General features: G+C 52.1%; 1 protein-coding gene across 2 annotated transcripts; it reads left to right on the forward strand.

Annotated features, from left to right (window-relative positions):
* The first annotated feature begins 4,972 nt into the window (after positions 1–4,972).
* On the forward strand, positions 4,973–26,443 carry MYLK2 (myosin light chain kinase 2). 2 transcript variants are annotated; one of them, XM_043883085.1, is made up of 13 exons: positions 4,973–5,117; positions 11,858–11,957; positions 12,443–12,944; positions 14,533–14,834; positions 16,631–16,736; positions 17,295–17,388; positions 19,470–19,579; positions 19,663–19,804; positions 23,061–23,131; positions 23,234–23,362; positions 23,711–23,863; positions 24,010–24,142; positions 25,521–26,443. In XM_043883085.1, the coding sequence occupies exons 1-13, from the start codon at positions 5,100–5,102 to the stop codon at positions 25,599–25,601; spliced, it is 1,941 nt and encodes a 646-aa protein (XP_043739020.1). In that variant the 5' UTR covers positions 4,973–5,099; the 3' UTR covers positions 25,602–26,443. The 2 variants fall into 2 exon arrangements, with proteins under 2 accessions (XP_043739020.1, XP_043739019.1); XM_043883084.1 differs by lacking the exon at positions 4,973–5,117 and adding an exon at positions 11,600–11,760.
* The last annotated feature ends 712 nt before the right edge of the window (positions 26,444–27,155 follow it).

Here is a 27,155-nt window from a genome sequence, read left to right on the forward strand (position 1 = left end):
ATTCCTACCTGCTCTCTCTTATTTTTCCACACTTAGTGTCATAATTTACACTCTGCACCTTGCTCTTTTCATATATATTTTGCATTGGGTGATATGACTTAGGTGCTACCTAAGTCATTGTGATAGCTTTCTCCCTGGAGAAAGTATGAACTCTCTTAGGAGAATCTAGTGATGTGGAGGCAGACCTGGAGTGGGGTCTAGTTCTGTGTGACATCCTGGCCAAGTGACCTGAGGTCCCAAGGGCTCGAGGTCAGGTCAGCAACACCTAGCCTTTTAGCTCCTCTTGGCTTCTCTGAAACCTTGAGGGCTTATTGGCCTGAGTATCTGGTTAAACCTGTGTATCCTCTTCGGTAAATTTTGATGCGCTTCCTTTTTAGTTCCCTTCTGAATCTTGTCTGCTGGGGAAGTTCCTCATTGCTGAGAGTAGCAGTTAAAAAAGCTGTCAGCCACGTGGCTGGGCTCCTATTTCTGCACAGGCAGGCTGAGTAACAACTTGGTGGTGTGGATCCAGGTAGAAACTGGCCAGCATTCTGAATCTGCCTTGCAGCCTGCTGGGATGCTCAGTTTAGACAACATATAAAGTTTCCTGGATACAGGACAAACCCAGGCCTATGGAAAGAGCAGGAAGGTTAAAGTGTATGGTACTTTGAGCAGTGACGAAGGTGTAACCAGGGAGCTGACATGTTTGCTCCAATGCCAAGAATTCCAGGACAATTTGTTATTCAACTGAAACCTGTGTAGTTGCTACAAAAAAGAAGCCTGGGGACATACCTTTTCCTTGTTTTTGTCTTCCTGCATACCCATTCTATTCTCTAGTGCTGTGGTGAAGCTTGCTGACATCAAAAACAATGTCTGATGCTGTTTGCTATTCTCTTTCTTGCAAGAGAATAAGAGGCAGAGCTCTGGTCAAAACATGGCTCTTACATGCTGAAGGTATCAGCTTCCTGAAAGGGCTTGACAAATGCTAACATACTCTAAGAAATCATGGTTGGAGGGGCTTAGGAAAATCCTAGGTTTTGTCAGGAATTATTTTGCCAGATTAAGCCCAGCCTGAGGGCATCAATTACCTTCTTTCTTTTTCTTAAAATTTTATTAAATAGAAGGGAAATAAAAATTTGGCCTGTCTCATCTGCCAAAACCCAAGTAGTTACGGGACTAGTATCCCAGAACCTCACAGGCAGGTGTGTGAACGGGCTAAGAATTGTTCATCAGCTTGTTTCAGCACCGGTTGTATTCTGGAGAAGGAAATGGCAACTCACTCCAGTATTTTTGCCTGGAGAATTCCATGGACAGAGGAGCCTGGCAGGCTACAGTCTATGGGGTCGCAAGAGTCGGACATGACTAAGTGACTAAGCACACACACACAGTATTCTCAGGGCTTCTTTGGGAGCCAAGGTGGGTGTTTTTCAGTGGGTCAAATATTATATAGTCAGTGGTTATAAACTGTTATTTGAAAAGCATTTTGGGGCAGCATTATCAAGTTTGCTGGTAAGGAGCGATGAAAAGTCTGAGTCTGACATGATGCTGACATACTCCACTCACAGTGTTCCAGCATACTCTCTTACATACTCCTTGAATTTGCTCTATGCAAAAATCTCAACTGGATTTTGCAGTCTTTTTGTTTTTAAAATTGGGATTTATTGTTAATTATGTGCAATTCAGAAAATACCTGGTAATGGCAGGAGAAAAGAATTCATGGTCCCATCACCCATGTTGAACACTGGTGTTTCTATGTATAATCTTCTCTTATAAAAATTTTTTTCTACATTGTAGGGGTTTTCTGTTTATATGTTATTTTTTGTATTCCGATTTTTTTTTCAGAGTAGTAACTCAAATATTTTTCCTGTATTACTGCATACTCTATAAATACCAATTGTAATAGCAACATGCTGTTCCACTGTCTTGAGTTTACTTCTCCCCATTGAAAAATGTTTGTTTTGCAAAAGATTTTTCTAGGCTATAAGACACATTTCTTTGACCCCCTAATGTATTATATCTATCTCTAAAATTTAAATGCCTGTTTCAAATCATTTAGTCAATCTTTGTAATTAAAATGTTCAAAGGAAATGTAAGTCCCTCCTGAAATCATAGTTAATGACATCATTCTGGCATACACGTTTGCAAATTGGAAAGCTTTTGGATGACATGTCAATGTTACTAGCACTGGTGCCCAGTGAAAAAGTTTATTGGCTCTTAGCAAAGCCTTTATCAAGAGAATTTTAGTTATGCTATTTTAAAGTTTTGGAACTCTGTGTCTTAAGACAGATTTACCCAGTAGATTGTCTCAAAGCTGTTGAGATTTGTCTTCGGACCGCTTTTGTCTTTCTTAACTAGCTGGGCTATGATGGTGTCTTTTGGGAAGAGTAGAGGCAGGAATATAATCTCTCTTCTGGCACAGACACAGTGGGTGACCTTTAAAGAGGCACTCCACTTTTCTGGACCTCAGTTTCCACATCACTTCAGTTTCCATATCGTCAAAGAGGAGATTGAATTAGAAAGATAAATAAGGTTCTTCCCAGCTTGAATATTTTCAGATTTTTTTCCTAGGCAATTTGTTTTAATCATATTAGCCCTGCTTTCACATTTATATTTTTCTCTAGTCAGCTGCTCAGTCACTGCAAGAGGGCTCTTCTAGCAAGCTCCCTGCCCCTAGATTTCCATTTGAACTTCAGTGAAGTATGTTGGAGACCAGTGCACTAGCTCGTTGAGGACTTTCCAACGGTTGTTCTGGAAGCGGAAATCTAGCCCAGATCACTCCAGGGGACTAATCTCTGAATAATGTCCTCTGACACACACACATATTTTCTGATGTTTCTCTTGACCTTGGAAGTGGTTACAGACAGCACAGAATGCTCAATGAATTCTAACAGACTACAACAAGGAAGTCCCTCCTACCCTTGGCTTTTCCAAGATGTAAGGTTCTTTAATTGTTAGAGGTAGTTTAAGGATATCACCTTGCCTTGCTGCTCTGCTATTTCTCTCTGCTGCAATTCAGTTTTTATAATGTTTGTGATCAAAGGGACCTTGGATGGATTTGAGATAATTGTCACAGAGTTCTGGAGGAGTACAAAATTGTTTAGTGGAGTGAACCTCAGATTGGGAATTGGGAGAGCAGCTTCTGGTTTTGTGGTCTTGAGCATGTCATTTGCATTTTGTGGGTCTCAATTCTCCATCTTAGAAGTTTAAAACAGCGTTTCTAGAAAGGACCTTTTCTCTAGCTACATGAATGAGAATTTGCTCCTGGCTTGAAAATGACCAGAAAGCACTCTGGGCCGTCATGGTGACTGGCACATTGGGCACTTATTCATCCCTGTGTTGGCCAGCGTGATTCAGTGTGACCCTGCTTGAGTTGTATATTCAATATTAATTGTCAGTATGTGTCACCAAAGGCCCCTGCAGTTTACCAAAAGCCAGCAGACTGATAGGACAGGGCCAGCAGCTATTAGTCAGCCATAAGCAAGAGAGGCAAGGAAATTTAGTTGAGCTTGTAGAATCTCATTCTCACTGGTCTGGAGGTTGATATCTACACTGTAGCCTCCTTGACTCTTATTTGCACATTAGCCATTTTCTCTCTCGTAATTTGTTACTACAATTATAGAAAACTAATCCGTGAAGCAACATAGCAGGTAGGAGTTGGGAGGGGTTGTCAGTATCTTCCCACCTTCACTAAACAACTTTTTGTGCATCTCCCAAGCTGTACTGACCACAGGGTCTTAGTGTTTGTGTCTTCCTCACACACATACCAAGACACTCCTACTCCTACTCCCATTTCCCCCAGGAAAATGGGTAGGAATTGGCAGGCTTGAAAGCTCAGCCACTAGAGTTAGGGAACTTTTCTCTAGGGCGGTGGTCCTCAGGCTGGCCTGGAGATCAGCAGATCAGCATCACTGGTACTAGAAATGCAAATTCTCCAGCCCCCTGATTTAGATATTATGGACATGGAACCCAGCACTGTGTTTTAACAAGCCCTGCAGAGAGCTGTGAGGTACCCCCAAGGGTGAGGACCACTGTGTTCAGGAGGTGTTGTCCTAGTGGACAACAGGACTCCCAACTCAGTGCTCCCTATGAATCAGGAAATCTGCAGCCATTCTCTCCTGTGACCCTCAGTATCCAGGCCAAACCTAGAGCCCATGTGGACAGCAGGAACATGCCTCCCCTCTGAGCTCCCTGGAGGGTCACATTGGTGCAGCCTGTTCATGTTACCCTGAAGAGCTGCTGAATTTAAGTGTTTATCTCCTTAGCCAAGGCTCCATTACCAGAATAAAGATGGAAGGAAGAATGCTTTTCCATATGTCCTTCCAACAAGTCATAAGACAGATGAGGAAAACTGAGGCTCCGAGTTTAAGTTACTATCCCAAAGTCACACTGCTGGTAAGTGGCAGAGTCAGAATTTGGACCCAGGTCTGTGCCCTCAAGTGCCCTTTGCCCATGAGAGGATGGATGGACATTTTCAGGAGCTCCTGGAGGACAGGGCCTAGCTCTTTTGGGACCCGAGTGACACTTGATCAAAGAGCCCCATGGGTAAAGAAGAGATTGTTTCTGTCACCCACCATGGCCAGCAACTGAGGACTTTGGAGCAAGCTTGTGGGCTGGAGCCCTCACTGAACTCTTGATGTTGCTTGTGGGAACCTCCTGCTATGCTTCAGAGGCTGGGAGCAGGCGGGGTTCTCTCTCCTCAGTTTCACCCAGCAGGCGTCTCCTCAGACCAAGCCGGATGCTTACGTTCCTGTTCGGGATGCGGCAGCTGCCGGTCAATTAAATCACAAGCCTCAGCAGGCCTGAATGATAGCCAGCGTGGTCTAAGTGCCAAGTGAGTGCAGCCAGAAGGTGCTTTGTCCCAGCCCACTCCTCATCCTTTATTTGAAACCCCCATTACCGTCCCAGATGGGACCCTCTTCTCCCAGCAGCCTCTCAGAGTTCGTCACACACCCCCCGGCTCATGTGGTAACCCAGTTCAGCAGACGGGCCTGGAGAGTTATAAATAGCTCAGGGGTAGGCCAGGAAGCCGACCGGTGTACCAGGACTGAACATGCATTCCCCGCTTTTGGTGCCATTTCCTGGGATCGTGTGCTGGGAGTGACTCCTGCAGATAAACTCCGATGCCTCTCCTCTCCAGGGTATGCACTCTGCCCTTGAGTCTTGCTTCTTCTGTGTTTGTGTTTGTCCCCCACCCCCACGGGCTGTGTCTTTGGAAGGCGGTACTTCCAAGTCTGCTCCTGGGACATTTCCTGTTCTTGGAACAGCTGCACCAGCCTGGGGTACCCTCCTGCTACATGATCCTATAGGGAGGTATCCAGTGGCCATGGGCAGTTTTCAGATGACCTTGTTCCTCTGACGTCATTAGATGGCTATTTTTGGCTTTGCTGTTTGTGCTGTAGAGAAGTTGGGCTGGGATGGGCGAGAGGGAGAAAGCATGAAAGAGGGGTCGATCTCGTTTTCTTATCGTCCCAGGGCCCTACCAAAGTAGGAGCATTTATTCTTCAGCATTCACAGAGCACCTACTGAATGTCAGGCCCCACAGCTACCAAGTTGTGACATAATCTAAGTATTCTTCACTCGGCCACAAATTCATTGTTCAGCAGGCATTTACTTGGTGGTGTGGAACAGTGATGATGGGCGAGGGCTCTGAGCCTGAAGGCTTGGGTTTGAATTCTAGTCCCAGTGGAATCCCACATCTGAAAACTTGGGCAAGTTACTCCTCCTCTGTGACTCAGTTTCCTCTTGGAAACAGGGCCGATAATAGTATCTACTCATAACGTTACCATGAAGATTAGAAGAGTTCATATCTGCATCTGACCCAGGGTGAATGCACAATAAATATTAGGGGCTATTATTATTAACAGCAGAAGCACCACTCTTTGTACTGAGTCCTTGGGATGTAAGGTTGACTGACATGGTCCTGATCTGTTCTGAGCTGGCACCTGATCCCTAGAGCCCCAGGTACTTGGGCAGTGCACACAGTCAATACAAGCCAGAAGGGAACACCTCCCGTGTGCACTGCCAGACCCTAGCTTGTGGGAGCATTCCAGGGAAACAGGTGAAGTTCTTGCCCTGGGAGAGCCTCAGAGCGGTGGTTTTTAACTCTGACAGCACATCGGAATCTTCTAGGCAGGTTTGAAAAATAACACTCTGAGCCCCACCTCCAAGTGTGCTGCTTCAATGGTTTGAGCTCAGAGGGGCTCAGACTTTAGAAGTCATGAAAGTTCTCCAGACTTTCCCATGCGCATCAGGGTTGAGAACACAGCCCAGGCTAAAAGGTTGTGTGTCCTGGGAGTACCCTGCTGACTACCTCAGGACTGCCTCAAAGTTGGCCCTCTGACTCGTGGGTTCTCAGATTTCAGGAGTGCATGAACCCCCCTGAAATGCTGGTTATAAAGACAGATTCCTGGGGCCACATTTGAAGAAGGCTTCATTTTAAACAAACTCTGGGGCCTAGGCACTGAGAAAGCCTGCCACAGCCATACCTTCAGCTGAGAAGTCACTTGTGGTCATCAGTACCAAAAACTACCTCTGAGACCCCACGGTGTTTCATATCTCATATGTAGCTCTAACCATTTTCTGTCTTGAATTGTAGAAATCTGTATCTATATTGATATCTTGACTTTATCACCTAAGAGTTACAAATAGTCATTTCAAAAATGTCTCAAAATCCAGACAAAGCATAAAAATAATCTCTCCTCCCACATCTGCATGTATATATGTATATATGCATACATATCCCCCCAAATATTTTCTCTACAAATATTTTTAGCAACAAAAAGAACCCACTTCATGAAGAATTTTGCAGTCTTTTTTTTTCCCCAAAGAATGCACTATATGGTGATTCTAGAGCTTTTCCTCACCTTCATCTCTGTGTCCCCAAAGTGATCAATTTAGTTCTTGCCAGAGTAGAGCTTCCCTAGTAGCTCAGACAGTAAAGAATCTGCCTACAATGCAGGAGACCTGGATTCCATTCTTGGGTCAGGAAGACCCCCAGGAGGAGGGCATGACAACCCACTCCACTATTCTTGCCCTGGAGTATCCTACAGACAGAGGAGTCTGTGGGGCTAAGGTCCACGGGGTCTCAAAGAGTCTAACAGGATTGAGTGACTAACACTTTCAGAGTAGAGCACTTAATAATAATCTTGGCAATAAAACTCAACAGTTCTGGGTTGAGCAGTGAGTGTCATTTAAACTTCCAGGAAATCTGCATCTAGTTGGTCACACAGAATGTCCATAGATCTCTGCTTACCCTCCTGGGAGGAAAGGACTGGGTCTGCAGTAAGGACAGCAGCCTTACCAGGACTGTCCCGGGGCTGAGAGGTACTGCCAAAGACCCAGGCTCAGGGACCCTAGATGGGAGAGGGCAGAAGAAAACAGCCCTTAGTTGCTCCCATATCAGGACTGGAGGGAAAGTCGTGAGAAGAGTTGGCTGCTCTCTTTGGAGTCAGTAAGGTCGTTGCTCAACTCCCTGGATTTTCCATCACAGCCGAGCAGGCAGAGGGTCAGGCCGGGAAATGTCTCCTCTGAGCCGGTCCTTTTAAAGCCTCTTGGCTAAATCTGTTTCCTCCAGGAGCCAGGGAAGCAGTGCCCGAGTGGAGTTAACTCCTCCATGCCCAAGGAATTCTCCCAGGGATGGTTGAGCCTGGGAGCCCAGGCTTCTGGAATGCAGAGCCTTCCAGGGCAAGAGGCCTAAGGAGCCGTGAACTCTGGCTGGAGAAACCTTCTCTCCGGCCTTGTTAAATCCAACAGGCATAATTGCATCCTCCTGACCTTAATTCCCCTGGCGGGTTTAATTGGCCCTGGCATTACCCCACTTCCTGTCCTGCCGCTGTAGAGGCGGGGGGGGGGGGGGGGGGGGGGAGGGGACGGGGGGGGGCGTGGCTGCACAGCTGGTGCAGGGTGGGAAAGCCCCTTCTTAAGGGTGGGCAGGGGCCCTGGCAGCCCCCAGGCGGGTGGAGGAGGTTCCCCCATGCCCCACCCCTGTGCCTCCCAGGGAGCAGCTGGCCAAGCTGAGCTCAGCCCCGGCATGCGGATGGGCGAGCAAGCTGCAGGCAACCCTGTGGATCCAGAAGCAGGCCAGGCTCTCGTCTCACTTAGGAGCGAGTGCCGAGAACCCTGCAGGGACAGATGAGCCTCCACCTGGGGTGTCCATGTGATGGAGACCCCACAGTGCAGCAGGCACTGGGCCAACCACTCTAACTCCACGTGCTCGCTGAATGCTCCCAGCCGTCCCTGGGAGAGAAGCAATGGGACAGAGTAGTTATGAGGTGGGCATTGTGTTAGGTGGTTCAAACCCAACTCCGTGACTTTGCCCTGTCACATCTGTGAAATGGGGATGAAACAGCCAATGTTTATATAGCACTTAATTACCCACGCGCTGTTCTAATGCTTTATGTACATACTTCCCTGTGATGAAGGGGCTCATCCTATAAATGAAAGACAAGAGAAGGCATTTGCCCAAGATTTACGGTCATTAATCTGAGAGCGTCACTGCCCAAGCTCCTCAGCCACTGCTCAGCAGGACTGTGGTAAGGATAGAATGAGGACGGGGCCTGGCCCACTTGGTAAGAGTTATTATTTGGGAATCATAACAGTAACAAATGTAGCAATGAAAGCCCCTTATGTTGTCCCAGCCTGGATTTTGGTCTCAAAAGGTGGCTGTGGATGTGAATCTGGGTGATTCGAAGTTACTCAATAGCTATGACTCTAGAGACAAACCTCTTACCCTCTCTCAGCATCAGTTTCCACATCGTTAAGAGAGTCTAGCACTTGGCCCCTAGAGCCCCTTGTGAAGATCCAACAAACTGAGCAAAGCCCCTGGCAGAGCCCTTAGTGGCCCTTCATGGGCACTCACTCAATAAAATGATCAGTACTGATAACCACAGTCATAACGAGAAGACATCAGCAAGGGCCATCATGATGGAGTAATCCCACAAACGTGGTCCAGAGCCTTGGACTCAGTCACTCAACAGGCACCGATTGGCAAGTGCATTTTGTGCCAGGGACACGTGTGAGCATCATACAGCCCCTGCCCTCGGGCTCTCGGACAGTCATTGGTGGGATCAGCCTGGAACTGAAGGAACCAGAGGAGGGAGTCCAACATTTCGAGCTAAACCAGAACATGCTGTGGGGACAACCAAATAGAGGGCCAGGGGTCCATATTGTAGGCACAGACAAGAAGATTTCAACCTTCAGAATGTTAGGAGGCCCATAAAACCAGTACCCAGCAGGGAGCCAGGGTGAGACACAGTCTGGGAAATTTTAGGCAAGAAAGAGAACTCAGCCATAAAGCAGCGCATTTCTGGCCCAGCTCCCGTCCTTGCAGAGTGACTTTTGGCAAGTTACTCTTTTATTCTGCCATCTTCACCAAGAAGACAGGTTGAGATCCTTCACAGAGTTATTATCAAAGTGATGTTTTAAGACAGTATGGATAGGAGAAGGAAATGGCAACCCACTCTAGTATTCTTGCCTGGAAATTCCATGGATGGAGGAGCCTGGTGGGCTAAAGTCCATGGGGTCACAAAGAGTCTCAGACACGGCTTAGCGACTAAACAGCAACAAGTATTTGTGCAGATGAAATCACCAGCTACAAGTTTCGACCGGCTCAATGATAAAGTGTGTTCCTCCATGTTATGTTCTACCTTCTAAGCCTAAAGCTATAATAAATTTTAGTATGCTTATAGGAAATTTTTCTTCCATTAAAAAGAATGGCTTACTGTGGGTTAAGTCCCCAGTGCAGGGGTGCAGATTTGATCCCTGGTCAGGGAGCCAAGACCCCTCAATGCCTCATGGCCAAATAACCAAAACATAAAACTGAAGCAATATTGTAACAAATGCAGGAATGACTTTAAAAATGATTGACATTAAATAAATAAATAAAAGTACATTAAACAAACAAACAAACAAAAAAAGACAGTATGGATAAAGCTAATAGGCACTCGAAAAATGGGAGCTCCTGTCTTTTCAGGGAGCCTGGGTTCAGATCCTAGCTCAGCCCCTTTCAAGCCCGATGGCTCTGGGTCAGCTGCTTGACTTCTCTGTGCTTCAGTTCTGCCATCTGTAATGGTACCTACCTCAGTGGGTTGTGCCAAAGATCACGTGAGTGAGTCTACACAGGAGCCCTTGGAATAAGGGCCAACACACGTGGCGAGTACTGTATAGGTGCTAGTATTTTTGCTTCCTAGAAGAGGCAGGCTGTCAGCTAGGAAGGAGAGAAATAAAAGAGGGGAGGCCAGGTCAGAAGAGGAGGACAGGCTGAATAAAAGGCAGCAAGTTGGGGAAGAGGCTCCAACTCTGGTGTTTGCTAGCCTTGGACTGACAATCCCAACATTTTCTCACCTAAGAAAGCATCATTCATTTTGAATAGTAATCTGTTCACATAATTTTAGGTTCAAATAAAAAAGTAGAAGAGTATGCGGTGACATCTTTCTCCCACCTCTGGCTCCCAGTTTCTTAGCCTGTCAAAGAAAACTTCATGCCTGTAAAGGGAAATTGTATATACTAGATATGTTATGTTCACTATTATAAATTGTACCCCCTTTTGTGCAAATGATAGCACCCTCTACATGCTATTCTGCACGTTGGTTTTTGTCCCCCCATTTTGTAGGTTGCTTCTTGTCAATTTATTCACAGCTTCTTCCATCTTTTTTACAGCTGCACAACTTCCTATTGTTCAGATGTGCTGTATTCTAAAGCCATTTCCCCCCTTTCCTGTCTCAATGGAGGGCAAGAGTTGCTTCCTCTATTTGATCATTGGAGGAGCTGGGACCTGGAGCAGGGTTGGAGTGATTGGATGGGTCACCATAGTCAGGACCTGAACCAAGTCCTGAATCCACTCCAGAACTATTTCCAACACACTCAGCTTGGGGCTAGTTCTCAAGGTGGCCTGCAGAGAAGCGTTGGGCATGCCTGGGTGATGGAAGGCCCTTTGGATCATACCTCTCCCCATCCCATATCTGCTTGAACACCTTGGGCTGGAGTAGCCCCTGGGTCACCACTGTGGTGGAGGATCCTTGGAAAAGACTCTCCACCAGCCAGACCCCCCACTTTCTAGTGGGCCATTGGAAAGGCCTGCATCAGCTCAGGGGAGCAAAAACACTGACCATCTCCCACAGCTGCTTGGGACAGCATCCATCTCCCCAGGAGCCCAGGAAAAAGACATTTTCAAAAGAAATGGCTTTCAGGCCCATAGGTAAGTTGAGCAAGTGCCCCCGAGACCTTTTCTTGCTCAAAGATGCTCCACACTGGTCTGGAGGCAAGGCGCAGGGCTTGTGGATACAGAGCTGGGCGCTGGGATCAGGGTGACTATCCCTGGGCCTGTGTGGTTCCAACCAGGCTCCGGGGAACCCCAGGAGATGTTGGCAGAGCCGGAGCCTGGCCTGAGCATAGTCTTGCCCTTCAGCCCTGTCTGAGAGCTCCCTCATCTATCTTGTCCCAAGTCAGAGATACCAGACAAGGTCTGGGAGAAGGCTGCTCCCCCAGGGCCCCAGGTGCCCCCTCCTGCTTTCTCTTCTTGCTTGTTCCAACACCACTCTCCCCCCGGTCGGTCCACGGGAAGAATGCCGTGTCCTCTGAATGGGGGCCAAGAGTGACAGGTGGTGGCAGTCCGAGTTGCATGGCCCCTGGTGTAAGAGATCCTCTCCCCCGTCCCCGCCTCCTCTGCCTGCACCCCTGCCTCCGCCTCTGCCCACCGGGTCCCAGCCCTTACAACTGCCCAGGACGGCTCCCGGGCAGCCGCTGCGAGACAGACAGACACCAGGTCGCCCCTCTCCGCTCCAGGTGCCTCTCTCCCCTCCGCCGGCTGGCCCCTGCCTCCTCTCAGCCAGACAGGAGGAGGCATCCAGCAGCCCGACACACCTTTCTCTTCTTTCTGCAGCTGGAAAGACTCGAGTTAGACAAGCAGAAGCACACGCCTCCCTACCTCATGGCGACGGAAAACGGAGCAGCGGAGCTGGAAATCCCGAGCTCATCAACAGGTGCCATGCGGGGGCCAGAGGTGGAGGGAGGAGCTTGGGAAGGGGTGTTTGAATCCAGAGTTGGGCCAGTGCTCTGGATTCAAAGTGGGAGTTCTATGCCCAAGGCTTCTTTGTGTGGCACATGGAGGACCCAAAAATCAGAATTATCTCTGGATAGGGTGGAACTGGATCAAGGGCCCACAGGAAGCCTTCCCCAGAGAGACTGGGAAAATGTGAAGTCCCCATGGATGAGGACTGAACACTCACAGCAAGGGCTGGGGGTGGGTTCAAGGCCCACCAGAGGCCCAGAGCCTTGCACCCAGGGCCTCCGAGGCCCAGACAGCTCATATTGGGAGCCTGTGGAATGGCCCCAGAAGTTCAGCGGGACAAGTGCTTGTAAACTGTGACCTGGGTGGGGACCTGGGCCCAGAAGCGGTCCCTGGCCAGCCTGGCTGGGGAAGGAGGGGTAGGAGGGTGGATCCTGACGTGTTTCACCTCCTTTCCAGACGAGGCACCAAAGGGTGCAGCAGGCGAAGGACCCCCAGCTTCAGAGAAAGACCCTGGGCCCCCAGATCCACAGAAGTATCCTGGGCCCCCAGATCCAGAGAAGGATGCTGGTCCCCCAAACCCAGAGAAAGAACTTGGACCCCCAGAACCAAAGAAAGAACCTGATTCCCTCCACTCGACGAAAGATACTGAAGCCCCGGCCCCAGAGAAAGGGGATGGGGTCTCGGCCCAACCCTCAACCAGCAGCCAGGGCCCTGAGGGAGAAGGAAGCCTGCAGGGAGAGCCTGCGGAGGGCTCTGCTGGGCAGCCGGCAGCCCTGCCCAAGGAGACAGCGACAGCCGAGGCCAGCGTCAAGGAGCCCGAGGCTGAGCAGGGGACCCCGGGCAGCCAGGATCCCGGAGAAGCCACGGTGCACAAGACGGTAGCAGAGGGCCAAGCAGCGAGCAGGAAGGGCACGCCCGCCTTTCTGCACAGCCCCAGCTGCCCCGCCGCCATCTCGAGGTGAACGGCCCCTGCCTGGGAGCGGGGAGGGGTCTGCGATTACTATCTGTCTCGGCCACCGTCGCCGCGTTCAGTGCTGGCTTGGGTAGTTCCGATGTTCAGCTCCCTCCCCTCTGTCCTAGGCATTGGCCTGACTGCCTGGTCTTCCTGCAGAGATCAGAAATATGTGATAGTTCACAGAAGCCTGGAGTGTCAGGCAGCAGAGGACCTCAAAGACCCCTTCTCCAGGCATCTGGAGTCCAGAGTCCCCCTTACCCCATGGACTTGAGTCTCACCAAGGGCAGGACTGAGATGTCAGGAGGAAAAGATAACTCATCTTCTTAATACAGTTACTGGTATAATATGGAAATATGACTAATAATCAGGCTGATAGATCATTACTAATACTCTTGAATTGAAAAGTGAAGTGAAAGTGAAAGTCACTCAGTTGTGTCTGACTCTGCAGCCCCATGGACTATACAACCTATGGAATTCTCCAGGCCAGAACACTGGAGTGGGTAGCCTTTCCCTTCTCCATGGGATCTTTCCAACCCAGGGATTGAACCCTGATCTCCTGCATTGCAGACAGATTCTTTACCAGCTGAGCCACAAGGGAAGCCCAAGAATACTGGAATGCGTAGCCTTTCCCTTCTTCATGGGATCTTCCCAGGAATCAACCCAGGGTCTCCTGCATTGCAGGCGAATTCTTTACCAACGGAACTATCAGGGAAGCCCACTATTCTCTTAGAGCTATAATACAGCACCAATCTCAAGGTGCAATCCATTAGCTTTACCTGAATGCCAATGATATAAGTGAGGTTATTAATGATATATTTATTGTAAATCACAATAATAACACTTACCATATCAGTTTGAACCATGTGGTAATATAAATTAATATCATTAATACGTTATCAATTGTATCACCACAATTTATGAATCAAGAGCTACATAACCTCCCTAATTGTCACACCTAATGATTAACCAGGGCTTCCCTGGTGGCTCAGCCGGTAAAGCATCTGCCTGAAATGTGGGAGACCCGGGGTCAATCCCTGGGTCGGGAAGATCCCCTGGAGGAGGAAATGGCAACCCACTCCAGTACTCTTGCCTGGAAAACTTCCATGGACTGAGGAGCCTGGTAGGCTACAGACCATGGGGTCGCAAAGAGTTGGACACGACTGAGCGACTTCACTTTCTAATGATTAACCAAATCAGCAATTCTATTAACAGTTGTTAATGGTCTCTTAGTGCATTGATACTCAAGATAGCAACACAGACATGGGAATTCTCCGGTGGTCCAGTGGTTAGGGCCCTGCACTTCCACTGCAGGGACATGGGTTGGTCACCGGTCGGGGAACTAAGATCCTGTGAGTCGCATGGCATAGCTGGGAAGAAAAAACCACCACCACCACCACAGACATTTATGGTATTATTAACACCCCCGGATTTTATATGAAGTGAATTTGGATTCACCATCCCACGTGTTTGGGGTAGGGGCAAGGCTGTATCAGCTCTAGATTGCAGACGAGGTTCTGGGAGGCCTGCCGGGGAGAGGGGGGTGTTGCTGTGGCTGCTAAGGGTGTCATCCTGCTGTGTTCTCACGTTTCAGCCTTGAGAAGCCACTGGCCGAGAAGCCCCTAGATGAGACATTAGAGCTCATCTTTGAAGGGGTGCCTGTGACCCCTGGCCCCACGGAAACTGAGACAGCCAAGGCAGCAGAAGGAGAGAAGAACCTCCCGGGAGGCAGCCAGAAGGAAGGAGAAGAGAAGGCTGCAGGCCAGGCTGGCCAGGCTGGGGTGCAAGGGGACACCTCGAAGGGGATCGAATTCCAGGCCGTTCCCTCGGAGAGATCGGAGGTGGGGCAGGCCCTCAGTCCCACAGCCAGGGAGGAGGACTGCTTCCAGATTTTGGGTAGGCCGGGGCTGCCCTGGAGCCCAGGGAGGAGGGCAGGGGCTCCCCATGTCTCCCCCGTCTCCTCCTCGCTTATAACACTAAACCCTTCTGAGCCACCTCACCCAGGGTGATTCATCAAAGTGTTCCAACCCCAGGAAGTCCGAGTTCCTAGTCCCCTTCAAAAGACGGGGAAATGGGGGCTCAGAAAAGGGAGCACCCCAAACCCACAGCTAGAACAGGATATGAACCTGACTCCAGAGTTCTCTTGTTTACTTTCTTCTACATTGGCTAAAATGGAGTTAAAAAAAAAAAAAAATCAGACATGTTGGAGCACCACCAGTTCTCTGGACAGTGGGGTTTGAAGTTACTCTGTAAAAGGGCTCAAATGCCAGGCTTTAAACTGCATCCTGGAAGGGCAGGGAGGGTCATGGGAGCCACAGAGGGTCGTGAACTGAGGAGCACAGGTGTGTGCGTGGAGGGGGGAGGGAGGCGGTGACCAAGGAAGTTGGGCACATGAGATGGGCAGGACCGGAGTGGCTTCAAGTGCTGACGGTTTATTCAGCGAGCAGCACGGAGCCATTGAGCGTGAGCAAGCTTGGCCAGTAGGTGAACAGGGAAAGAGCCCGGGCAAGGGTGCAGTGGGCCTGGGGGGGGGGGTTGAGGTGGGGTCAGGAGAGCCCAGCGTGTCCTGACAGCCCCCCTCCTCCAGGCCGAGGTGCCCTGGGAGACCTGCCAGTCCGCCTGGTGAGCGGCGCGGTGCCACCCAGACAGGGTGGGAGGGCCTGGCGGCTGGGCGGCAGCCAGGAGCCCCGCCTCCTCCCCCGAGCAGCGGCACAGACCTCCAGGGCCCACTCGGCCCGGCAATCACATCCTCGAGGGACGGACCTGAACAACCTCCAAGGGCCGTCTGATTTATCACCAGCCGGCTTCCCTGCGGCCTCTTGCTATTTATAAAGAGGTTTCCATTCCCGGTGACTCAGCCTGTCGGCGCCCAGGGCCTGCTGTTCCCCGTATTGTCACTAGGTGGCAGCAGGTCCCTACCAAACAGCTCCATCCCCGGCTCCTCCCCTCCCACCCCTGCCCGTGGGCTAGGCCGGGGGATACCCATTCGGCAGGTGGTGAGAGCTCTTGGTGTTACTAGACGGGGTGGTAGGCAGGTCCCATCCTCGACTCCTTCAGACACAGTAACGCCTATCTGGCATGGTGCTCCACCATTATAGTTGAAAGTGAAAGGTAGTAGAAAGAAAGTAGTTCAGTCCTGCCCAACCCTTTTCAACCCCCTGGACCGTAGCCCATCAGGCTCCTCTGTCCATGGAATTCTCCAGGCCAGAATACTGGAGTGCGTTGCCATTCCCTTCTCCAAGGGATCTTTCCCACCCAGGGATTGAACCCTGGTCTCCTGCATTGCAGACAGATCCTTTGAGCCACCAGGGGAGCTCACAGTTGCGCACCCCCCCCCCACCCCCGCCCTCTGCCCTTTTTTTAAATGGAAATGCAAAAACTTTGGGATGGAGTCTTCATACCTTATAGTGTGGGAGGGTCTGAGGAGTCCAATCAGCTGTCCCCACTGTTGTGCCGGGAGAAGCTGAGCCTCCCTCTGACAGAGGCAGAGGCCTCCCAAGGAGGGTGAATGTTGGTGGCAGAGCTGACATTGGAAACTGGGCCCCTAGCCCCTATCCTGGAGCCAACTGTCCCCCAGGTATCACTTGGTGAACGTCCCTGGATGGGGCCCAGGCCAGGCAGGAGGGCATGGTGCCAGGGTGAGTCCTTAGCAGCCCAAACACTGACCAAAATGGCTCTGCTCTGCTCCACAGATGACTGCCCGCCGCCCCCAGCCCCCTTCCCCCATCGCATTGTGGAGCTGAGGCCCGGGAACATCAACAGTCAATTCAGCCTGAACTCCAAGGAGGCACTGGGCGGGTGAGAGCTGGGGCCCCGAGCGCCTGGCCCAAGGGCGGGAGAGCATGGAGCCCCTGGGCCTTACATCTGTCCCCTGGAGGCCCAGACACTCCGATCAGACGTGAGCCATACGGTCATGATTGCTTCCATGTGGTCTCACTTGTCTGTGTGCAGGCTGTCACATGGCTGGTGTGTCAGTCACTCACACAAACACACCATTGATCATTAGGTGTTTCCCATAGGAAGCACGTAATACTGTCCTGTCTGTCTCAGTTTGGGGTACCACACTGACCCCTTCAAAGTGATCCTCTGTTTTGTTAGAAGTCCTGAAGCTCCCTCCCCCGGGGCCTGGTGCCCTTGCCTGCCTGTGAGATGCCCATCAGGGGCTGTCCTTTGATGAGCCTACCCTTCCTGAGCCTGTGGCTTGTGCAGTTCAGCTGTGGTCTCTGCAGTAGAGCTCACATTTTGGGAGGTTACTGGAGCTGGCTGGGGTTCCCCCATCTCACAGGGAGCAGAGCACAGGTCCCCCTCCCACTTGGTCTTTGGAACTCGCTTACTCTCAGCCTCTTCTCTCTCCAGCGGCAAGTTTGGAGCGGTCTGTACCTGCACAGAGAAGGCCACAGGCCTCAAGCTGGCAGCCAAGGTCATCAAGAAACAGACACCCAAAGACAAGGTAGTGCAGTCTGGCTGTGGGGAGGGGGAGGGAGAAGGGATGCTTGGAGCAGGTGCCTCTCACCTCCCTCCACCCACACATCTGCACCAGGGGCCAGGGGTACAAAGCTTGATGCTCCAAAGACATCAATCACACAGATCAACAGATAGACAGGCGGAGAGTCCTGCCACAGGGGCCTGATGCCGCTGACCATAAACTTGACCCCACAGGTGGTGAATTTATCTTGGGGGCTTCCCCTTCAAGCCCTCTGGTTCCAGTCAGGAAGTGCTGATGAGCACCGGCTCTGGGCCAGATGCTATACTGTGCGCTGGAGGTCCCCGAGGGAAGCCAGGGGGTCCCTGCCCCCCGAGAACAGCAAGGGAAACAGGCCTCAACAGCAGCCCGGGCCTGGTTCAGAGTAGTGTTTGCTCAAGGAGTGAATGAATGAATGAGGCATAGACTCATGTGGAGTGAGGGAGTCAGGTGTGTGAGGAGGTGATGGCAGCCTAGCAGCCTGGCGCGGTGAGAGCTATATAACTCAGGAAAGCTAGGACGGGAGGGTGGGGAGAGGTTTTGTCACGGTGGAGTCTCCTGACTCACCCGCAGGGCAGCAAAGAGTCTCCTGAACGAAGGCTTTGAAGAAGGAGGAGCTGTTTTCCAGTGGGAAAGGCAGGGGAGAGATGTTCAGACAGAGGGGACTGTGGATAGAAAGGCCTGAGGATCAGAAATGGCAGGTGGGAACCCTGGAGTTGAGGTCAAGGCCATGGGAGCAGAGACAGCATGTGCAGAAGCCTGGAGCCCAGAAGGTGCAGGAGAAGCAGCTCCAGAGGAGTGCTGGGAAATTGGAAAGATTTTCCACATGACTCTTTCTCTGTTGCTTCCACTTAATGGGGCTTGGGTCCCAGGCTTCTGTCATGGACCTGGCTCAGCGGAGATGCTCAAATGTGATGTGTAAATTAATTGGAGTCAGCTATTGATTGATTAATTATTGGGTACTTTTTCTGTGCTGTGCACTGTACCAGGTGCTAGGGAAATGGCATCTGAACAAGTCCTAACATGCTAGAGAGGAGAAACAGACAATTAAAACCAAACCAAAACATAAAAAGTGTGGTGTCTGGAGCCAAGACAGTGTTAAGAAAAGTAAAGCCAGGAAGGAACAGGGTGTGTAGAGCCACTCAGATAGGATCAGGTGGCAATAGGCTTCTCTGAGGAAGTGGTGTGGAAGGTAAGATATTCCAAGGAATGGAATAATGGAAAATGGAACAGTCTAGGCAGTGACCCAGTGCTCTGGGGGAACAGGTCTAGGGAGAGATCTGATCTGTAGCATTTGCCAATTTCCTTGGTGTAAATATTCCTACTGTGGTTGATTTCAAGCTACGGATGTGACCACTGGCTGGCAGACTTTGTGAAAGTGACAAATAATGGCAGCCAAAACTAGGAAGGCAGTGATGGGGGAGCTGAGAAATGATTGGATTTGTAATCTACTTTGGAGGTGGAGTCAAAAGATTTACTGATGGGCTGGATGAGGGGGTGTGAGGAAGCAAGAATAAGAGTGAAATCCTGGAAAACTCCTAACTTTCTGTCCTGCACGCCGGGGTTAAAAATGACAGCCTTTTGCTGATGGACATGCTGCGGGCAACTCAACTGTGAGGAAAGGGTGGTATCAAGGGTTTAATTTTGGACATGAGAGATTTGAGATGCCTATTAGGCATCCAAGGGGGAGGGACTGGCGTCTGGAGTTCAAAGGAGCGCTTGGGGGTGGAGATATGTATTTGGGAATCGGTCACATCTGGATGGAATTTTCAGTCATGGGGCTTGAGAATGCCCTGGGAGAGAGTGTAGAGCAGGGAGGGCTGAGCGGGAAGGATGGGGCCCAGGATTCAGCCAGCGGGAGGAGAAGAACCAGCAAAGCAAAGGAAAGATGTCCCAGCAGAAATGACTATGTGGTAAGGACACAGGCTGGAGGGTCGGGAGAGAGATGGGAGACGGGGAGACCAGCGAGGAGGGGGAGGGCAGCGGTCCAGGCGAGGCCCACCCTGAAGAGGGTGGAGGGCAGGGAGACATGATGCTCAGATGGTACCCCTGATGCTCCTGGTCCCCAGGAAATGGTATTGCTGGAGATTGAGGTTATGAACCAGCTGAACCACCGCAACCTGATCCAGCTCTACGCGGCCATTGAGACCCCACACGAGATCGTCCTCTTCATGGAGTAGTGAGTGGCGGCGGCGGGGTGGGGGCCTGGGGTGGGGGGCGGCGGGCCCAGAGGCAAGCCTGTAGAGGGGTCTGTGCACGCAGCATCGAGGGCGGCGAGCTCTTCGAGAGGATTGTGGACGAGGACTACCAGCTGACTGAGGTGGACACCATGGTGTTTGTCAGGCAGATCTGCGATGGCATCCTCTTCATGCACAAGATGAGGGTTCTGCATCTGGACCTCAAGGTACTAGGGGTGGGCGGCCTCCTGGGAGGGGTTGGGGTGGCATCGGACCACCTATCGCTGCTGCAGCCAACCATCCCTCCACCCCCCGTGACTCCTTCTCCTCCTCCATCCAGTCCTTCCAGCTGTAAGGGTCAAAACAGGGGACACATCAGAGGGCAAGAACGACTTGGTCCCAGCCCTCTCCTAGTCTGGAGTTGTTGTAGTACTCGTTGAAAGGGTCTCTTGCAGTCCTGTGAGCCCCACATATAACACTAGCTAAGCAATGTTCCAGGAGCGCCTGCCTCTATGTAGGCCCCTGATAGGCACTGCTAATGTTTGCTCACTTATTTCACAAATATGTGTTGAGGGCCCACTAGATGCCAGGCAGTGTTCCAGGTGGTGGAGACCCAGTGGTGAACAAAATAGATAAAAACATCTGTCCTCGTGGAACTTATGTTCTAGAAGGGGAATCAGGAAGACACATCAGTAAGTATAGTGTTGGGTTTCCCTGGTGGCTCAGCTGTAAAGAATCTGCCTGCCAAGCAGGAGACTTGGGTTCAATCCCTGGGTTGGGAAGATCCCCTGGAGAAGGGAATGGCAACCCACTCCGGTATTCTTGCCTGGAGAATCCCATTGTCAGAGGAGCCTGGCAGATTACAGGCCACGGGGTCGCCAAAGAGTGGGACCCGACTTAGCGAATAAAACAAGAACAAAGTGCAGTGTCAGTGCAGCGGGATACACGTGGCAGGCACTGACATAGACGTGTGCTGAGAGAACATTTATGCTCTTCTTGCTCAATACCTTGCACATAGCAGGTGGGCAAAAAAACTCGTTTGGGTTTCTCTGTAAGATTTTATGAATCCCTCCACGTCTGATCAGCTGTCAGTGGCTGTGGTGCGGAGTGGGCAGGAGCCCCGTGAGTGCCAGGTAGCCCTGTCCTTATGGCAGGAGTTAATGTTTATGGAATCAATGGAAATGCTAGTGGAGAAGATGAAATCTGAACATGGAGGCGGGTGAACGCCCGTCGGCAAAGTGGACAGTACTTTCATTCATTCATTTGGTAAATACATACTGAGCACCTGCTTCTGTGCCTCTGTGCACTGTGCATGGTGCTGGGCATGCTTGTTACCCTCCGGGTGGTGAGGACATGACCCCGTCCCCTGGAGCCCATGGGGTCAGTGGTGGAATCAGACGTAGTGACTCGAAGAATAGATCATTTTATTTTTTGTTAAATTTTTTTTTAATTTTTATTTTTGACTGTGTCACTCAACCTGTGGGATCTTGGATCCCCCACCACGGGTCAAACTCATGTCCCTGCAGTGGAAGCGCCGAGTTTTAACCACAGGTCTGCCAGGGAAGTCCCTTAGATCAATTTAAACCACTAAAAGCATTTTGAAAAAGTGCGTGAGTGTAATGGGGAGACATACAAGGTGGAACTGAAGAAGAAGGTAAAGGCCGGAGCATTCAAGGCTGATACAGGAGATGCTACTGGTGCTGCTGTGGACTCACCCCTCTTCTGTGCTTACTGGGGTCAGAGCCACTCAGGAGGTGTTTAGAGTGTGTGACAGCCCTTTGGGTCAGGTGTGCTGTTATCATTCCCACTGACAGTGAGGGAGCGAGGAGGGTAAGGGACTGGGTTTCAATGGGGCTATTCTGACAGCACGGAATTTAGGAGGTGGGCATAATAAGCCAGGAGAGATGATGGGGCTGGAACCCACAGCCGTGGGGGAGGAATGGGAAGTGGTCAGATGATGGACACATTCTGAAAATAGAGTCAGCCGGATTTCTGATGGTTTGGATGTGGGAGGGCAGAGGGAATGGAAGGACTGCAGGTGCCTCCGGAGTTTTTCGGCAGAACTCAAGCCTGCATGATGGCATTGGAGGCTGCCCTTTTCCGGTAAAAGCCATTTTCCTTGGAGTAGAGCAGGCTCCCTGATTAAAATGCAGTGTCCTGGGAAGAAGTTCAACTTAAATCTCTGTGTCCCACATGTGACCTTTTTCAGGATAGCAATAAGTTTTTCATCAGTAAAGGGTTTCCTGATTGAGTGAGCTGGGCGAACCGCAGCCTGAAGCCCCTTCCCAGGGTCCCAGCTGCAGGGCTTTTCAGGAAGTCCCCTGTCCTCGTCCTCCAAAAGGAGATCTGGATCTGTCTGCTTTCCCCTGCCAATTGTGTCCTTGGAGCCTTTTTTTAAATAATATTTTTTCTCTTTTTTAAAAATTTGTTTTTGGTTCTGCTGGGTCTTCATTGCTGCGTTTGGGCTTTCTCTAGTTGCAGTGATCGGGGGTCACTATCCAGTTACGGAGCGAGGGCTTCTCATTATGGTGGCTTCTCTTGTTGTGGAACACGGGCTCTATGTGCATGGGTTTTAGTAGTTGCGGCTCATGGGCTCCAGAACATGGGCTCTTTAATTGAGACACATGGGCTCAGTTGCTCTGAGGCACATGGGATCTTCCAGCACTAGAAGTTGAACCAGTGTCTCTTGCATTGCAAGGACCACTGGACCACTGGACCTCCAGGGAAGCCCTCCTTGGGGCCTTTCCATCCTTCCCGTGTTTCAGTGGAGCACTGCTGGGCTGTTGAAGTCACTAGCATCCTGCTCTGAGTGCAGCAGTGTGAAAGGACCTTCAGAAAGCCTCCTGTTTGGGGCCTCAGATCAGATACCACAAAGCCCAGATGAAGAACAGAACCCTGTTCTTCAGAACCCAGCTGGGTCAGGAGGTGGAGGCCCTGGGGGAACTGGAGGACTCCCGCTCATCTCAGCGGTCAGCAGCAAGTCCCTCCAAGCCATGTGTGGCCATATGGCCAGGGCTTCCAGTGTTTCAGGAGGTGCTGAAAATCAGGGTTCTTGTGCAAAACCTGCCTTTTAGCCATTGTTAACAACTTACATTTCTGCCCCACAACCTCAGATGAGTCCTGTGTCCTTGTGTTGATGAGGAGGAGATGGAAGCCCAGCACGGGAGGGGTTAGCCCTTCAGTGACCTCACATGCTCACCCGTGCTTGGGGTGCCAGATTCCAGGAGTCTTGACTGAGCACCTACTGGGCACTTTGTTAGACGCTGAGGGTGGGGAGCAGGGACGCCTGGAGAAGAGCCCCTCTTGGGCCTCCAGATCCCCCTCTGTGTCTGGAACAGGCAGATCCGAGGGTCTCTGATGGGAGGCTGTCCACTCTGGCAGCCTGGGCCTCTGGTCCAGGGAGCCTGAGACCTGGATGGACTGGGATGGGGAGGGAGGGTGAGCCGGGTCAGAGGTCAATCCAGGCCACCCCCTTCTCCTCAGCCAGAGAACATCCTGTGCGTCAACACCACAGGCCACTTGGTGAAGATCATTGACTTCGGCCTGGCACGGAGGTACCACCTTGGGTGGGCGGGGTGGCTGGGGCCAGGGGAAGGTGGGAAGGTGTCTGGGAATGGGCTGGGAGTTGTGCTCTGAGCTCTTGGCCTGACCTCCAGGTATAACCCCAACGAGAAGCTGAAGGTGAATTTTGGGACCCCAGAGTTCCTATCCCCTGAGGTGGTGAATTACGACCAAATCTCCGATAAGACAGACATGTGGAGCCTGGGGGTCATCACCTATATGCTGTGAGTGTTGATGCGGTCAGGGCACATGGGCGGGCAGCTGAGGCCAAGATCGCTTCCACCTTCCCACTCCCTCAGTCAGGGTCTGCTGGGCATTGGGGGTGCACTCATCATTCCTCTTCTTCACGGTAACCCTGGGAGGCTCGGATGATTACGGCCATTTTACAGATGAGAAGAGTGAGGCTCAGAGAGGGGAAGTGACTTGCCCAAGGTCACCCAGCCAGATTCAAACCCAGGTCTGTCCCATTTGAGAGGCCGGGGGTCTTTTCAGCTCACGGTGCTGCTTCTCAGGATCTGTCGCATCCCCGACCCGATCTTACCTCCCTGCCTCCTGCCATCGCCTCCCTCCAGGCTGAGTGGTCTCTCCCCCTTCCTGGGAGACGATGACACAGAGACCCTGAACAACGTTCTATCAAGCAACTGGTACTTTGACGAGGAAACCTTTGAGGCTGTCTCAGAGGAGGCCAAAGACTTCGTCTCCAACCTCATCGTCAAGGACCAGCGGTGAGGCTCACCCCCCAGGACGTGAACCCTGTGTGTGCAAAGTCCAGTGCGTGCGTGTGCCGGGTGGGAACTGGGCTGGCAGGCCAGTGGGAGCGGTGCCTCCCAGGCCTGCCGCCTACTCTCAGCACACCACCCCCTCTCCACAGGGCCCGGATGAGCGCTGCCCAGTGCCTCGCCCACCCCTGGCTCAACAATCTGGCAGAGAAGGCCAAGCGCTGTAACCGCCGCCTCAAGTCCCAGATCTTGCTTAAGAAATACCTCATGAAGAGGCGCTGGAAGGTACCGCTGGACTGAGGCGGGGAAGAGAGAGGGATAAGGGGTGGGAAGGGCGCTGGCCCCACTAGCCCCGTCTCCGCCGATTCTGTCTGGGAAACAGAATTGGCTTTTCTCTCTTTGTCCTGGGCTGGCTCCTGCCCTGGGTGGTGGCCCTCCACCCACCCCCTCCACCCTGGGGAGGGGCATCCTTTTATGGCTTGGGCTCAGGAAAAAGTCTCTGACCCCATCTCAGGCTTCTTCCCTTCATTTCACAAATATTACTTGACCATCTACCACCTCTGGGCGTTGGGGACACAGCAATGGGCAAAGAGAGTAGGATTTCAGTCTTCATGAACTTACTTTTGTTAGAGGGTGGGGAGTTATTAAAAGGAATTAAGGAAGGGCTCTGTTGGCTCAGACGAAGAATCTGCCTGCAATGCAGAAGACCCAGGTTCGATCCCTGAGTCGGAAAGATCCCCTGGAGAAGGGAATGGCAACCCACTCTGGTATTCTTGCCTGGAGAATTCCATGGATAGAGGAGCCGGGTGGGCTACAGTCCTTGGGGAGTTGGACACGACTGAGCGACTAGCACTTACACTTACTAGAAAAAAATAAGAATGGTCAGGAGTGCTGGGGAGAGGCTGTGCTTCTAAATAGGGTGGCCAGGGAGAGCGCACCGAGAAGGAGCCTGTGAACAAAAACCTGAAGGAGATGAGGGCTGAGTCAGGCTGGTACGGAGGGGGGCGTGTCCCCAAGCAGTGGGAACAGCTGGTGCAAAGGCCCTGAGGCAGAAGCATGGTTGTGGAGTGTGAGGAACAGGTAGGAGGCCAGTTCCTCTGAGTGGAATAAGCAAGGGGCAGGAGAGGTGTCCGAGAGGATGGGGAGGCAGGGCGTGGAGAGACTCAGCCACGGTGAGGGGCTTTTTTTTGGAATGAAATAGGAACCAGTGGACTGCTTCCCAGGTGGGTAGTGCTAGTGGGAAAGAACCTGCCTGCCAACGCAGGAGACATAAGAGATGCGGGTTTGATCCTTGGGTTGGGAAGATCCCCTGGAGGAGGGCACGGAAACCCACTCCAGTATTCTTGCTTGGAGAATTCCATGTAGCCTGACGGGCTACAGCCCATGGGGTCACACAAAGTCGGACACGACTGAGCGACTTAGCATGCACACACAGACCGCCATGAGGGGAGCGGGACTCAGGTTTGCTGACCGGTCTGTTGAGTGAGACAGGGCATCCTGGAGGCTGTGGTGTCACGGCGCCTCCTGTGGCCATTTTGGGCACTGCAGCCTCCCTGGCCAGGGGCCCTCCTGGGATGAGGGGGACCTTGGGAGACACACAGCCTGTCCTACAGCTTTCCCCCTGCCCTGCTGCTGACCCGGACCCCTCTCCCTCCTCCCTCAGAAAAACTTCATTGCTGTCAGCGCTGCCAACCGCTTCAAGAAGATCAGCAGCTCGGGGGCACTCATGGCTCTGGGGGTCTGAGCCCCGGGAGCAGCTGAGGCCTGGACGCAGCCGCGCAGTGGCCAGGGCTGAGGCCACACAGCCCAGAAGGCCGGAGCAGACGGGCCAGATCGCCGGGGCAGGCTGGCCAGGACGAGGCTGCACCAGGCTGGGAGGCTCGGGGCTCCCACGCCCCCGCGCGGTGACTGCTTCCCCGACGTGAGCCGCCTCAGATGTGGCCTGACTCCATCCTGCTAGCGCCTCCCCAGGGGCCCTGTTGTTCCCGCCTGGCTCCCCTTCTTGGAACTGCTGCTCTGGTGACCCCGGCTTGGCCTCACCTGGGGCATCCCTGGCCTGGGCTTGCTCCTAGCTAGAGTGGGAGGGCTGGGGGTCCCGGCATGTGGGGCTTCTGCACTTGTGGGTGGGAGGCCTCGGTGGGGCAGGACGGCAGACGGCCGATTTCTGAGGCACAGCTGCCCGGGGAGACAGAGCAGGCTTTGTGAAGGAGGGCCTCCGTGTCCCCAGCCGCCCGTCTCCCCACTCCCAACAGATAAGGCTTAGCACACACCATCTGGTGCAGGGCCCGGCCCCCGCCCACCTTCCTCGCGACCACCAACATGCAGGAACTCTGTGTGAGAGAGAAGACGCCCAGCCTGGGCCTGGGTGGAGGGGGAGGGGAGAGGCCTGGGGGACGGGGAGACCACCCCCGAGCTTGCCTGAAGGCCAAGCCAGCCTAACCCAGCCACTCCGGCCCCCATTCCAGGGGTCACCCACGGCCTCAGAGGATGGCGTCGGCAGGCCCAGAGGAGTGGGAAGGCTGTCGGGCAGCCCCCAACCTGCTGTCAGCTTGTGCCATGTAAATAAATGTACAGGTTGGAAGCGGCCCCCCTTCCCTCTATGTGTGTGCATCTGGGTGAGGTCACAGCTGGCCACCGTTCACGGAGCACTGCCGTGGGCCAGTCACTTTAGCAGCACTTCGAGTATGGTGTGGTGGTTACTGATGCAGCCTCAGGAGCCAGACTACCCAGTGCTTGATCTGGGCTGCCTGCCTTGTACCTTAATGTGCTCTTCTGTGAGAGGTCACAGCACCAGCCAACATTTACGGGAGACTACTGTGTGTCTGGGCTTCCCAGGTAGCTAAGCTGGTAAAGAATCCACCTGCAATGCAGGAGACCCTGGTTCGATTCCTGGCTAGGGAAGATCCCCTGGAGAAGGGATAGGCTACCCATTCCAGTATTCTTGGCTTTCCTTGGTGGCTCAGACAGCGTGTAATGTGGGAGACCTGGGTTTGATCCCTGGGTCAGGAAGATCCCCTGGAGGAAGGCATGGCAACCCACTCCAATATTCTTGCCTGGAGAATCCCCATGGACAGAGGAGCCTGGTGGGCTACAGTCCATGGGGTCACAGAGAGTTAGACATGACTAGGCACAGCACAGCACTGTGTCTGGCTCTATTTAAGCGCTTGTATGTCTGTTAACTCATTTATGAGGTCATGAGGTATATATTGTTCATATTATACAGAGGGGGATACTGAGGCTTAGAGAGAAGAAGGAACTTGAAGGCTTTTCAACAAGTCAGAAGCTAGGGCTGGCTTGA

Source organism: Cervus elaphus, chromosome 23 (assembly GCF_910594005.1).
Source record: "Cervus elaphus chromosome 23, mCerEla1.1, whole genome shotgun sequence".
In the NCBI taxonomy this organism is placed as follows: Eukaryota; Metazoa; Chordata; class Mammalia; order Artiodactyla; family Cervidae; genus Cervus; species Cervus elaphus.